The 13,152-nt window shown below is 36.3% G+C and overlaps 1 protein-coding gene and 1 non-coding gene across 2 annotated transcripts; both read right to left on the reverse strand.

The window, feature by feature from the left end:
• Positions 1-461: 461 nt before the first annotated feature.
• LOC144973477 (tubulin alpha-1 chain-like) lies at positions 462-10,839 on the reverse strand. The gene is made up of 7 exons (XM_078915956.1): positions 10,186-10,839; positions 6,931-7,153; positions 4,246-4,547; positions 3,638-3,837; positions 2,521-2,848; positions 1,588-1,751; positions 462-777 (listed from the first exon to the last, which is right to left on the reverse strand). The coding sequence occupies exons 1-7, from the start codon at positions 10,186-10,188 to the stop codon at positions 642-644; spliced, it is 1,356 nt and encodes a 451-aa protein (XP_078772082.1). The 5' UTR covers positions 10,189-10,839; the 3' UTR covers positions 462-641.
• LOC144974277 (small nucleolar RNA SNORD31) lies at positions 6,240-6,307 on the reverse strand. Its single transcript, XR_013645683.1, has one exon. It is a non-coding gene; the product is annotated as a small nucleolar RNA SNORD31 (small nucleolar RNA).
• Positions 10,840-13,152: the final 2,313 nt, after the last annotated feature.

Raw genomic sequence — 13,152 nt, forward strand, 5'->3', positions numbered from 1 at the left:
CACAGTAAGTACCTCCCTGCCCACTATGGGAGGTCAGGATCCCCACCCAGGAAGTGGACTGTAATAAGCTTAGCAGGCCAATATTTCAAGACCCTGTGGGGATGTTTGTCTTTGTCTTTAAGAACTTTACGGCACTTGCAACAATTTTAGTGCCAGTAAAAAACAGTAGATAATTTATAACATTCTAGATAAAGAAAGACAAAGGGCACAAGTTTAAATAAGGATCTTCAGAGGATCCTAAAAAGCAAACAATCAAAATGCTTAGTCTGAAATCACCTTTAAGTCACAAACAGTGGGGCTGATCGATTCAGCAGCCAGATATGTAGCCTAAATTCAAAACAAATCCATAAGACTTGACAAAGAAGGTTTAAACCGTAAATCATCCTATCTTTGTCTTAGACCAATGATATCTATGTGTCAAAAAGAAAAAACAATGACAAATAAATAAAAGGAAAACAAAATTTTATCAGGTTTGCCAATTCATTTCTTTTAATCATTGACTTTGTAAGAAAACAAAACAATGCGCCCAACACAAGAATAAAGACGAATGTTGAGGCATAGCAACATCCAATTTCTTCAGTCACAAAGACAAGATTTATGTAGAAATGATACAGGCATGCGTCTAGAGGAAGGTCTTGTCATTAGTATTCGTCTTCCTCTTCTTCTCCTTCAGCATCAGCAGAGTCAACACCAACTTCTTCGTAATCCTTCTCAAGAGCAGCCAAATCCTCACGGGCCTCGGAAAACTCACCCTCTTCCATGCCCTCTCCGACATACCTGGAAACAGAGGAAATATGGTTTGTAAAGTAAAGACTAGAATCAAGATACCAAGAACACTTCTTTAAAAATCTTGGAACTAAATCCACTGAAAGTAAAAAACTTTTTTTCTTTAAAATCCACTAAAATAGTAGCCAATTTTTCAAAGAGCTGACACTAAAACGGGGCACCCCTATGACCCTAAACAACAAAATGTTTGGACCGTTATATAACACAATCTGGACTTTTTCTGTACCTTGTTTTAATTCGTCTAAAAATATAAAAAAAGCATACTCCAGGGACATTTTCCACACATATAAACTGTCCAACTCTTCTCCACTTTAAATTTGCATCAGATTGCCAAATCGGGATAGACCCTGATTTTATCAGTACAGTTGGTCGTTATGAACAAATCTATGATAAATCTAACCTGAAATAGTATACTAGTAGAATCTAGGTTTTTCCAGAAAATCGATAATCAGATTTCACAGGTAGGGCTGAACTTCACTGGACATTATCTTTTTTAACACTTATTTGTTATATCTCAGAGAGAAAAACTAAAGACCCTCAAAGACAAATATAAAATATTATGATGTACACCAGTTTTCCAATGGGTTAGCAAGAACCTTCACTATTATAATTTAATCCATCAAAATGGCCCTGACAAACAGAAATGGAGGTCCTTAGTAGATGCCTTTTGCGCCCTATAACTCGATGAGGACTACGCAAGTAAGAATGGCTTTGACAAATTTTCATTTTAAATCTCCGTAATTGGAGTTTAACACAATTTATGCCAAAAATTAATAGCCATAAATCTAATCAAATACTCACCAGTGGACAAAGGCCCTCTTGGCATACATAAGATCAAACTTGTGGTCCAGTCTTGCCCAGGCCTCAGCAATGGCAGTAGTGTTACTCAACATGCATACGGCACGCTGGACCTTGGCCAGGTCTCCTCCAGGCACAACAGTGGGTGGTTGGTAGTTGATGCCCACCTAAATAAAGATAATAAGAAAATATTGAATAATTTGCCAAAAACTTGTAAATATAAACACAACTATGTGGTATTGTGACAGGACACTCACCGTCGGATCGGAAAGTCGAAGGTTCGAGTCTTGCTTTGAGCAGTGCACAAAAGAGTCCTCGAAAAAGGCTCTTTACTCACCGTACTCAGGTGTAAAATGAGCATCTGGCTATTAACAGCCGTGACTCGCTAAAAACAAAACAAACAATATGACTGCCTACCAGGTGTTGTGTCTCCATGTTAAATGTTGCTATTGGCTAGTGACCCCTTATAATATTAAAGTGCTTTGAGAACGTTTAGTGGATATTGCGCTATATAAATACTCAAGTTCGTTTTTTGCTTTGACCTAATACAACGCCAATGTATTTTAAGCACTCAGAGACTAACATCTCTAATATGTGGTGTTACGGTTATCATGCATGATTGAATACATCTGTATGACCCAAAATGAGATTTATACAGAAAAAGCTCCCCCTACAGACCTGCAAGCTTTTCACAGACATAATGCAGAACAATTCAAGGGCAAATCTGGAACTTAATTGAACATACGATGACAATGATGATGATGGCTGTCGTGGATATTTTTCCAGGAATAACAAAATACATCTTCAATACTGGGATAATGTAATAAGGGAAAACGGGGTTGAGAACCAAATATAAATTTACAGTTAAATCAGGAGAGAAGACAGGTCTATCATTATGAAATGGTAAACAATGGACTTCAAAAAGTCTTTAATCACCTTGAAACCAGTAGGACACCAGTCAACAAACTGGATGGTTCTCTTGGTTTTGATGGTGGCAATGGCAGCATTCACATCCTTGGGGACGACATCACCACGGTACAGCAGACAACAGGCCATGTACTTGCCGTGACGGGGGTCACATTTCACCATCTGGTTGGCTGGTTCAAAGCAAGCGTTGGTCACTTCAGCCACTGACAGTTGCTCATGGTAGGCCTTTTCAGCAGAGATGACAGGAGCATAAGTGGCCAGAGGGAAGTGGATACGTGGGTAGGGGACCAGGTTGGTCTGAAACTCGGTCAGATCTACATTCAAGGCACCATCAAATCTGAAACGATTGATAGAAATAAGGATAGATAATGGAATTGCCAAATTAAAATCAGAGATGGACCTGACCTTAAGTTTTCTTCTTTCTCAGGACATACAGATATTATATATATATATATATATATAAATATTCCCCAAACCAACCTCTAAGATCAGCCTGACAAAATATACTTTCTAAACGTCAGACATTCTGCGGCATCATTTGAAAAACACGGACTGACCGTCTGGAATTCTCTCCCTAAGCCTTTGTGATCAATGACCTCAGCAGGGTTGTCAAATCAGGAGGCAAAAGTTAACAATTGACAGACCCTTTCTGAGTGCTGAACTCCAGTAAAAAGACATTATGTACTAACTTCTTTTCCACTCAGAAGGCGATTGGAAAATATACTGAGGTGTTTTAACATACTGAATTCTGTAAATATAGGGAAAATTGGCAACCTTGTCTCGTGAACACCAACTTCAAAAAGCATCTTTTGGACTGCGACTAATGGATTTTAAAGCATTACCCCTTCTATAAATTTTTTTTGACGCAATACAATGCAAAGCAGCCCAAGACTTTGGCAAAGATCTTTAAACAAATGCTGTCATTATCACTATTGTAATTATAATGTCAAAATAAGGAGTAAAAATAGAATCAAAATAAAGATTTTTAAAAATCCAATCATTTCTCACAACTACCAATAACTGAACTCAGGCAACAATTATATTGTTATCGTCTATGTATGTCTACAGGAAATAAGATCAAGTCTGGAATAAATTACCAAAATCTAACACCTAGACAACTACACACCTCAGAGAAGCAGTGATCGAGGAGACAATTTGACCAATCAGACGGTTGAGGTTGGTGTAGGTTGGTCTTTCAATGTCAAGGTTACGCCTGCAGATGTCATAGATGGCTTCATTGTCCACCATGAAAGCACAGTCAGAATGTTCCAGGGTGGTGTGAGTGGTCAGGATGGAGTTGTAAGGCTCTACCACGGCTGTTGACACCTGTGGAATAATTTGAGTTTATCATAAGGTATATACAGAACTCTACTCACAACACTACAGGGACACTAACATGTGATGAAATTTGAGTTTCAGTAAATCCTTATGAGGAGTTCTTTTTTATTTTGGAATTAAAGCATACAGCCACCAAGAAAAAAATATCTAAGTGTTCATCATTACTGTGAATATGCATCTTAAAAAGAAAAAAACGTATTCTAAAAACGTATTCTATTTGACCTAATTTTGGTATTTTTCTCAGGTTCTAAATGCACATAATTTTGAAACTACTGCTGTATAGAAAAGAATATGTCCATAACATCAACACAAATTTGCATAAATGAGCTGCAATCATAAAGCAAATTATTTTTAAAAGTAAAACTTTTTGGGGGCAAAAACAAAATTAGCATTTACCTGAGGAGCTGGGTAGATGGCAAATTCTAGCTTGGATTTCTTGCCATAGTCTACAGACAAACGCTCTAGGAGCAGAGAGGTGAAACCAGAGCCGGTGCCACCACCAAAGGAATGGAAGACGAGGAAACCCTGGAGCCCCGTGCACTGGTCTGCCAATTTCCTGATGCGATCCAGAGTGAGGTCAATGTGTTCTTTGCCGACAGTGTAGTGACCACGAGCATAGTTGTTGGCAGCATCTTCCTTACCCGTGATGAGCTGTTCAGGATGGAACAGCTGGCGGTACGTGCCAGTACGGACCTCATCTATGAAGCAAACAGTACGAAAGAATTTCGATTATATTACGGAAAACTAATGACAAACTATATAATAAGTGTCAGTATCAAAAAAAAACAAAAACAAACAAATTGTTCCAAACAGTTGAAGCATCTGACCAGTAGTAAAGGACAATGCACAGGTAACCTTTTGGGTTTTATATAGCACATATTGTCACCCAACACTTGCAGTACATGCAAGAATTGGCTCTCATTAGTGCAGATCTAAATAAAATTTCGGCATGACAAATCTGAACTTTTCATTTTTTTTTAAAATAAAAAATTACAAATCATATCTACATTTTATCAGTGTTAAAAACCCAACGCCCGCCAGTATATAAAAAAACAAACAAACAACAAAATGTTCCAAACGGTTGAAGCACCCGACCAGTAAAGGACAATGCATGGGTAACCTTTTGGGTTTTATATAGCACATATTGTCACCCAACACTTGCAGTACATGCAAGAATTGGCTCTCATTAGTGCAGATCTAAAAAGATTTTGGCATGACAAATCTGAATTTTTCCTTAAAAATTACAAAGCATATCTATTTATCAAAGTGTTAAAAACCTAACATCCCCCCCCCCCAAAAAAAAAGACAAAAACTTCTTTATATCAATCTTTTACCAAAAATTAGACTTGAAAAAAACATCCTTTAAATGTTCTGTGTAACTTTCATACATAGATAAAAGTTATCTAAATTATACAACAATAATTCCCTCTTTTAACTTTTAGTTTTAGCCACAGACTGTGCCAGTTGGTAAATCGTCAACTTACTACTATTAACTGGCAAGGAGTGACGTTAATCAATATATACATTGATCCTATATATTGATAATAGAAACAATTTTATATGACAAGGCTATATAATTTTAAAACCTAGCTATTACAAATGTACCAAAAAAAAAAAGTTTGTGGCTAAGAGTAAAAGTCATCCTTGTACTTGTAATGTTTTACACCAAATCAAAAAGCCATTAAATAGGACCTGCCTAGTTTTCACCTGTAGATACAAAAAACAGACTGAAAGAATGGCAGGAATAACTTTCAACGTATGTCGCAAAACAATGGACAGCAGGGGGCTATTAACACAAAAATTTAAGAGGTTAACATCATAATTAGATATAACGCGATGTGCACATATTTGCAGGTCTGATAACAGGACACAATTATGGGCTTGTTGGAATGGACAATATTTTGCATTGGTTTGAAAGTATTGAGTTTGCCATTACAACAATAAGCCCATAACTTTGGTTATCAATACCCCAAGGGTCTCAACTCCAAATTTTGAAAACCACTGAAAATGTCTGCGATCAACAATCGAACACCACATTATACAATAAATTGAAGAAAATACGCATACATTGGTTGCTGAGACTATCAAATTATTAAAACTTAACAAATCAAAGAAATATAAAATGGGAGCTGAATTGAAACGAACAGCAAAAACTTCCGACCACTTTTACAACGAAACAAAATGTTGAAAAATGTTTCCCATTTTCTATCTAAATTCCATGGCTGTCGGAAGCTGAAACCACGGATCAGCTATAAACCTCAGATTTCTGTAGACCTGCGAAAAATTTAGAGCCCTGATACTAATAATAATACTACAAATAAGTACACAATGGGGAGGGGAAGACAAAAAATAAAAATAAAAAGACAAAATCAAAGCAGCATTTCCACCAGTGTAGTCAGAAAAACCTATCAGTCACAGATACTCAGACTGGGGCGGTAAGTATATCATCATTTGTCACACTGTGGTTGAATACATGAACAACATATTTCAGGATACTGCCCGCCTGTGATGAACAAAAATTCAACCCATCCCTTCCCCCGCTTACCTATGATCAAAAGACTATCCACTACGACATTGACATAAACTCCAACTGTTCAATCATCAGATGCAACAATCCACATTGGAAATGAATGCAAATACAACGATTGCGACCCAAAACCAATTAAGGCATCCGTTTATTCAAAATTGTTCTAAGACTATTGTAGGAACCAGACACAAACCTGGGATGCAAATTTGTAAAGACGCATGAAAAATTGCACTATGTGTCATTTATTATGTTGAGTATAGGTCAAAAGTATCGAAGTGGAGCACTGTTAATATACAATACAGCAGGTACTTATTACATTCTAGAATTAAAAAAAAAAAAAAAAAATTACAGCGGACAGATTTTAAACTAAATTGATAAGTGCTGAATTATTTTTTATTAAGTTCCGACTTGCGTCCGACCACCACAGCGGAGAAGCCAGAGGATCCGGTCAATTGCTTAAAAGCCGGAAAAGTGGTATCCCTACCAAACATGAATGAGTCATATATCAAAAGCTATTCCTACATTTCAGGCAATAACAAAGAAAAACTTCTTACCTACGACAGATGGTTCCAAATCAACAAAGACAGCCCTTGGGACGTGTTTTCCTGCACCAGTCTCACTGAAAAATGTGTTGAAGGAGTCATCGCCACCTCCAATTGTTTTGTCAGAAGGCATCTGGCCGTCTGGCTGGATTCCATGCTCCAGACAATACAATTCCCAGCATGCATTGCCAATTTGGACACCAGCCTGGCCAACATGGACAGAGATGCACTCACGCTTTTGAGGAAAGAATAAAAATAACACATTATATGAGTATGAGTATAATTTTTTTCTGAGCGATATAAATTTCAAACAAAGCTAAAGGACAAACTTCAGTCACTTTAGTTTCAAAAATAAAATATTAAATTAAATTTTATTACATTAATTAATTTCATTGAATTCTATAAGATCTAACAGTAGGTTCTAAAAACCTTTAAATGCTCTGTGTAACTTTCATATAGATAAAATTTATCAAAATTATATAACAATAATTCCCACTTAACTTTTAGTTTCAGCCACAGACTGTGTCAGTTGGTCAATCGTCAACTATCTACTACGACTACTATTAACTGCCACGGAGCGACGTCTAATATTTACTCTCATACTCATTTTCTTTCTCTCTCTCTTTCTCTCATTTCCCCTCTTTGCCTCAGACTGTGCCAGTTGGTAAATCAAATCGTCATCACTTAAGTCACGGAGAATGGAGTGAGTGACAGATATTAGTGGCACTATCATTTTTTCTTCTTTATCTACACCTGTTTCTTTTACTAATTTTTTCCTTCCCCCCCCCCCCTCCTCTCTCTCATATTTCCTTTTTTTTGTCACGGACCTTGCCAGTTGGTAAATCGTCTACTAGCTATTTACGACTAAATGCCAAGGATTGATCGCGTTACAAAAATGTTTTACGTGAATTGTATCTGTGTGCAGTAGGCCTTTAATTTCCTGTAAAACAAATGAAATCCTATTTATTTTAAAATCTAGGACTTGGCAGGGATTTGTCACTTCATCCTACTGTTTCTTCCCCAGCTGAACCCAAAAACAGTAATTTTTGTTTTTATATGATTTAAACGTCTTGGAATTCATGAAAAGACATAACATTTTTTTTTTTAAATGCCAATCAGTCCTTTCCAAAATGATTGACAAGGAATGAATGATTGGAAGAAAGAGATGGGATTCGAGATTCGAATGCGCGCAAATCAAGGCTCGACTGAAATTACTGCATGCAGCTGAAAAGTTCCAATTTGACTTCTTGGCAGGTGATGAAACATCAACTATCAAGGACTGACTCCTTGGTAATTGAGCCGGAAAAATTTCACAGATGTGAATATCTAAACTTGGAAGATTTTTCGGGAGGCCTTCCGAAAGCTCCTACATCCCCAGTATTCTTGTTCTAGTAGGGGGTTTGGGATATAATTATAATGTGGGAGAGGGTACTACCGCAAGCTCTGGGACCCAAATAATTTTGGGGGTTTGGGAGGGAGGAAACTTTAAAAAAAAGAAGTCTAGACGTCTAGTAGTGGGGGTTTGGGAGGGGAGAGACTTTTTTTTTTAAAATCCCCCCCCCCCCAAACACCCAAAATCATTTTTTTAAAAGTTTCCCCCCTCCCAAAACCCCAAAATTATTTGGGTACCCGAGTTTGCGGTAGTACCGCGGGAGGAAGGAGACTTAAAAAAAAAAAAGGTTCTCCCCTCCCAAACCCCCTACTCCTACTACTACTACTAGAACTAATTTAAAAAACAAGAATACTGGAAACGTAGGAGCTTTCGGAAGGCCCCCGCTTTTTCAAACATTTCAATTCCGTTTTATAAAAACTGAGGAATGGCCACTATTTCAACATCTTTATTCTAATTCTATATCTTGACCATTGACATTGAAATAACTTGTCCAATGTCCTTTTTCTCTAGATGATAACCAGGACAAGTTCAGTAAATAATTATCTGACATATGTCCATCCTGAACAAATCAAACTAGGCACTTTGATAACTCCAGTCCAGTGGCCGCCGATAGGCTCACTGTAAGGTGAAACTCGTTTTTTGGAACTTTATTTTTGACCCTTTACTGTGTTGGTCACCATGGCGTTATTTGTGAACCTATGTGACTAATTTTGGTATCATTATAAAGGGCACAAAACAAGCTTTCTAACGGTGTATTTCATTCTTAATTCCTGATTGTATTTCTCAGAAAGCTTATGTAATAAAAATTTATAAATTTTTGAATTACAAGAACTTTTTAAATTATGGATACATTTTAATTATACTTCATACATCGATAGACAATTAATTGAAGAATATCTCTGCCAAATTTCATCAAAATTGATACACTCGCTCATTATTTTATTTTTCCCGCCACCAACCCCACTTTTTAGGACAAAAACCTCATATTTTTTTCCATTTTCATTTATCCTTCATTTTTTCCATACTTTCCATACATGAAAATGATTTATATGAAAATAAAGCTTATTTTCTGACCTTCAAATGATATCTAACACTTTCCATTTATTTTTTAATTGAAACAAAATTACTGAAAACAATAAGTGGGCCATGTTGACTGCAAGACTCAAAATTTCCCGATAGCCGCGAGATGCTGGTTTTGAGGCAGCAGTGAGATCACAGATTCTCTCTGTAAAATTGACAAAAAATTTCAGTAGAAAAATATAAATAACTCTGGAACCGTAGGTCGTAGAGAAACAAATAAGGTATCAAATTTTATGTTTTTTCGAGTCCCATCCCCCTGACTGAGTCAAATCAAGATATTTTGAGTTTGAAAATTTTATCAAAGTGCCTAATCAAACATCCAAATTGAAATAAATTTCATAACATTAGACTACCTACTTGGTATTTAGAGAGGAAATGGTGTGTCGATTATTCAGGGCACACTCAGAATTTAAAAAGTCAGAGCCCTTCTGTCTCTGTCTCTGTTCACCCAACCGGCAACCGGCCTCGTGTGGCCTAGAATCAGATAGCCCAACTTCCGCGTTCCGGGATTTGAATTTGAATCTCGATCTATCCACTTATATCTCTGAGCATAAAATAACTATTACAGTTTAAATGGTCGATAACTACATGAGATAATTAGGGAGGGAGGGGGTGATTATGATTAGAACAAGAATCAAACTCAAAATGAAAAACGGAACGTGGCCCATGCTCAATGCTCATCAACGGCAACGCAACGCTGTTCTTCTTAGCAATACGTCGGTTCATAAAATCCTCAATGATTTTCTTTTCAATTATAAATTTTATGTGACTATAATAATGAAACGTCGACTTACCATTTTTGAATTTAAGTGGAGATTTAATTTGATGAAAAAGGAGAAAAATATAATTCAAATAGTCCCTCTTTAGTACAACTTGATGTGTCGTCTTCGAGAGGCTGAAGTGAAATGGCGGAGGAGGGTGGCGTAGGGCGAGATGGGATGGAGATGACTAATCGGCTAAGGGGAGTGTCGGGGGAGGGGAGCGGGGGTGATGACGTTGCAATGATGACCAACAGGAAGAAAAAAGACACACATCCGCTTTCGGCCTAACCCTGAAAATGAGGCGTCTTATCTCCGTGGCAACGATACTGTTGCCTTTCACTTTCAGTCTTTAACACTCTCGAGTCCACAATGACTATAATATATATGTGGTGAATAAGAACACTCATATTTTTTGTCAAAACGATAGCTTGTATGGTGTTATTCACGTGGCTTGTCATGGAATATCTTTATCAATGATGATGCCAAGGTTTTTAACTTTATTTTTGCTTTATTATCGAGCACTCTCGTATCTACGCTGTCTTTTTTTAAAGAACAAAATATGTGCTACTTAGTTAACATATCATATGCTGTGGTTTTTGAAAACAACGGCAGTACAAGTACCCACCAACACTCATAAATATTAAGCTCCGAACAGTTGAGCACTGTCAGTACCACTAGCCAATACACAAGATCGAAACGATCGTATTGACGAAAAAAATGTGATCGTTCTTATTTATTTTATTTATTTTTCTCATTCTAACCAATATTATCGAGCACTTTCGTATCTACGAAGTACCCACCAACACTCATATATATATATATATATATATATATATATATATATATATATATATATATATATATATATATATATATATATGTATATCAATCTGTAGGTGAGCTAAATTATCTTGAATGTCTATGTTATGTTATATTATTGAAAATTGTGAAATGAAATGTTTCTCTAGGCTAGTGCTATTGGTGAGTACTGACCAATAGGTGTCAGAGATTGTTGGTCAGTACTAAATAAGATGTGCTACCGGCAATTGATCAGTAACTACTGACGAATACAAGGCCTGTTCGTCAGTGCTGATAAAGACCTTTTCGAACTTATTCGTCACTACTGGATTATTTCATTAGTAATAAAATTATATTAAAAAATCCCAGGCCAACTTATCCCATGACTGTTAGTAACACTTAGACAAATTTGATTTAAGTTTAACGCGTGGGGCAAGGGAATATTTCTCGTTGTTCTATGCCGCAATAAGATTCTTGTTATATTATGTTGTCCATTCTATTTTTGTATTAGTTTGGGTTTTTTGTTTGTTTTGTTTTGTTTTTCTTTTATAGTTTTTAGTTTTTTGTTTGTTTGTTTTTGTTTGCTCGTGTTGTTTGCGTGTTGCTGGCTTCAGTTCTATATTCATAATCAAAACCATGACGACTCAAGAAAGAGCAGATTTAGTATTTTATGACATTATTGTAAATTATTCTCACACTGGTATTGGCATGTCTCGACAATTTATCATATATTGTCTATTTGGAATGAATAGAATTATTTCTAAAGAATCCGTATGGTGTGAAGATTTTGATAAGATTCTGAGCCTTTACACAAGGGTTAGGGAACAGAGGAACACAATGGCAATAGTTCAAGCATAAGAAAAACAACCGGTTTGAAAGCCATGAAAATTTGTTACTTATTTCCTCTAAACAGTGTCATGTCGGGCTGGTTCAAAATGTTCAAAATTGATTTTATGCACAAAATCTATAAACTATTTTGTGTTTTATTAAAGAGAATGATTAAAATTTGTTAAACTGACAAAACTATAGGACGTGTTGAGTTTTTGTGTGTTTTATTAAAGATAATGATCAAAATCTGTTAAACTGACAAAATCTATAATTTTAAATGTAATGACCAATTGTTTTACTGTTAAATCCATTTTGCTATTTGGTTAATTCATATATAATACCGTTTGGAAGTTATAGGTGACATATGTTGTGAAAAGAGTTCGCAGAAAATCGATGGTTGCGGTCTGGATACGATAATATCTCGTATAGTTTGGAGGACAGAACAACTTAGATACAAAATCGTTTGAAATGTAATGAATTGAGCTCCGCGAAAATGGATGGTTATAGTTTGGAGACGACATAATAATATCACGCACAGTTTGGAGGGCATCGCTCGAACTCTCCAGTACCATCGATTTTCGACAAATTGGAGCGACAGACAGGCTTTTAGTTTACTATGTTTTGGGGAAATTGAAGTTAAGATTGAATCAATTGACTTTGTCTTGGAAACAAGATTGTTGTAACTAAGACCAGAGATTTTGATCTGGACAAATTAGAATCAAAGCGTTTGTAACACGAGATAAACTGTTTGTTATGTTGCAGTTATTGAATCAAGTTCTAAAAGCACTTCTAAAAGCCATACGGGTCAATAAGCCGGGGTTGATCCTAGATTCTATGACGTGAGATGAACTAGTAACAATCATTAATCTTGAAGTTTACCAACTGTTTAAGACACACGTTGTGATAAAAGGCACTTAATGCAAGACAATAAATGTTTCAATGTTGCACATAGTTTTCTGTGTTGGTCCGTTATATTTCCGGATGGCACTGTTGTGAGCTTCTTAGCCAATCGCACAGCATCCAATCCCGTCACCAACATATATCATCATTTGATCTCTTTATCATCATAATAGGAAACACACGTGTGATGTCAAAAAACTGATTCCGAACTCAATGGAAATGTAAAACCACTCTTCCGGAGGACTGGATACCTTGTGGAATTGATCTTCTGGTTTCAGATAAATGGCATCTTATTTTCTAGTCTAAATAAATGCTGGTCGTCTATCAAAGGTCCTCATTCCTCGCTCTTTTACGTCCCATAATCTTAAAAATCTCCCTACGGTATACATCCTGCTACTAACTGAAACTAATAAAGTTATGCACCTTATGACTCAATATGTAACCTTTTCATTATAAGTCCTCCAAAGGACTGGT

The sequence above is a fragment of the Berghia stephanieae genome, chromosome 5 (assembly GCF_034508935.2).
Source record: "Berghia stephanieae isolate SIO BIC M18660-M18661 chromosome 5, UCSD_Bste_1.3, whole genome shotgun sequence".
NCBI classification, from domain to species: Eukaryota; Metazoa; Mollusca; class Gastropoda; order Nudibranchia; family Aeolidiidae; genus Berghia; species Berghia stephanieae.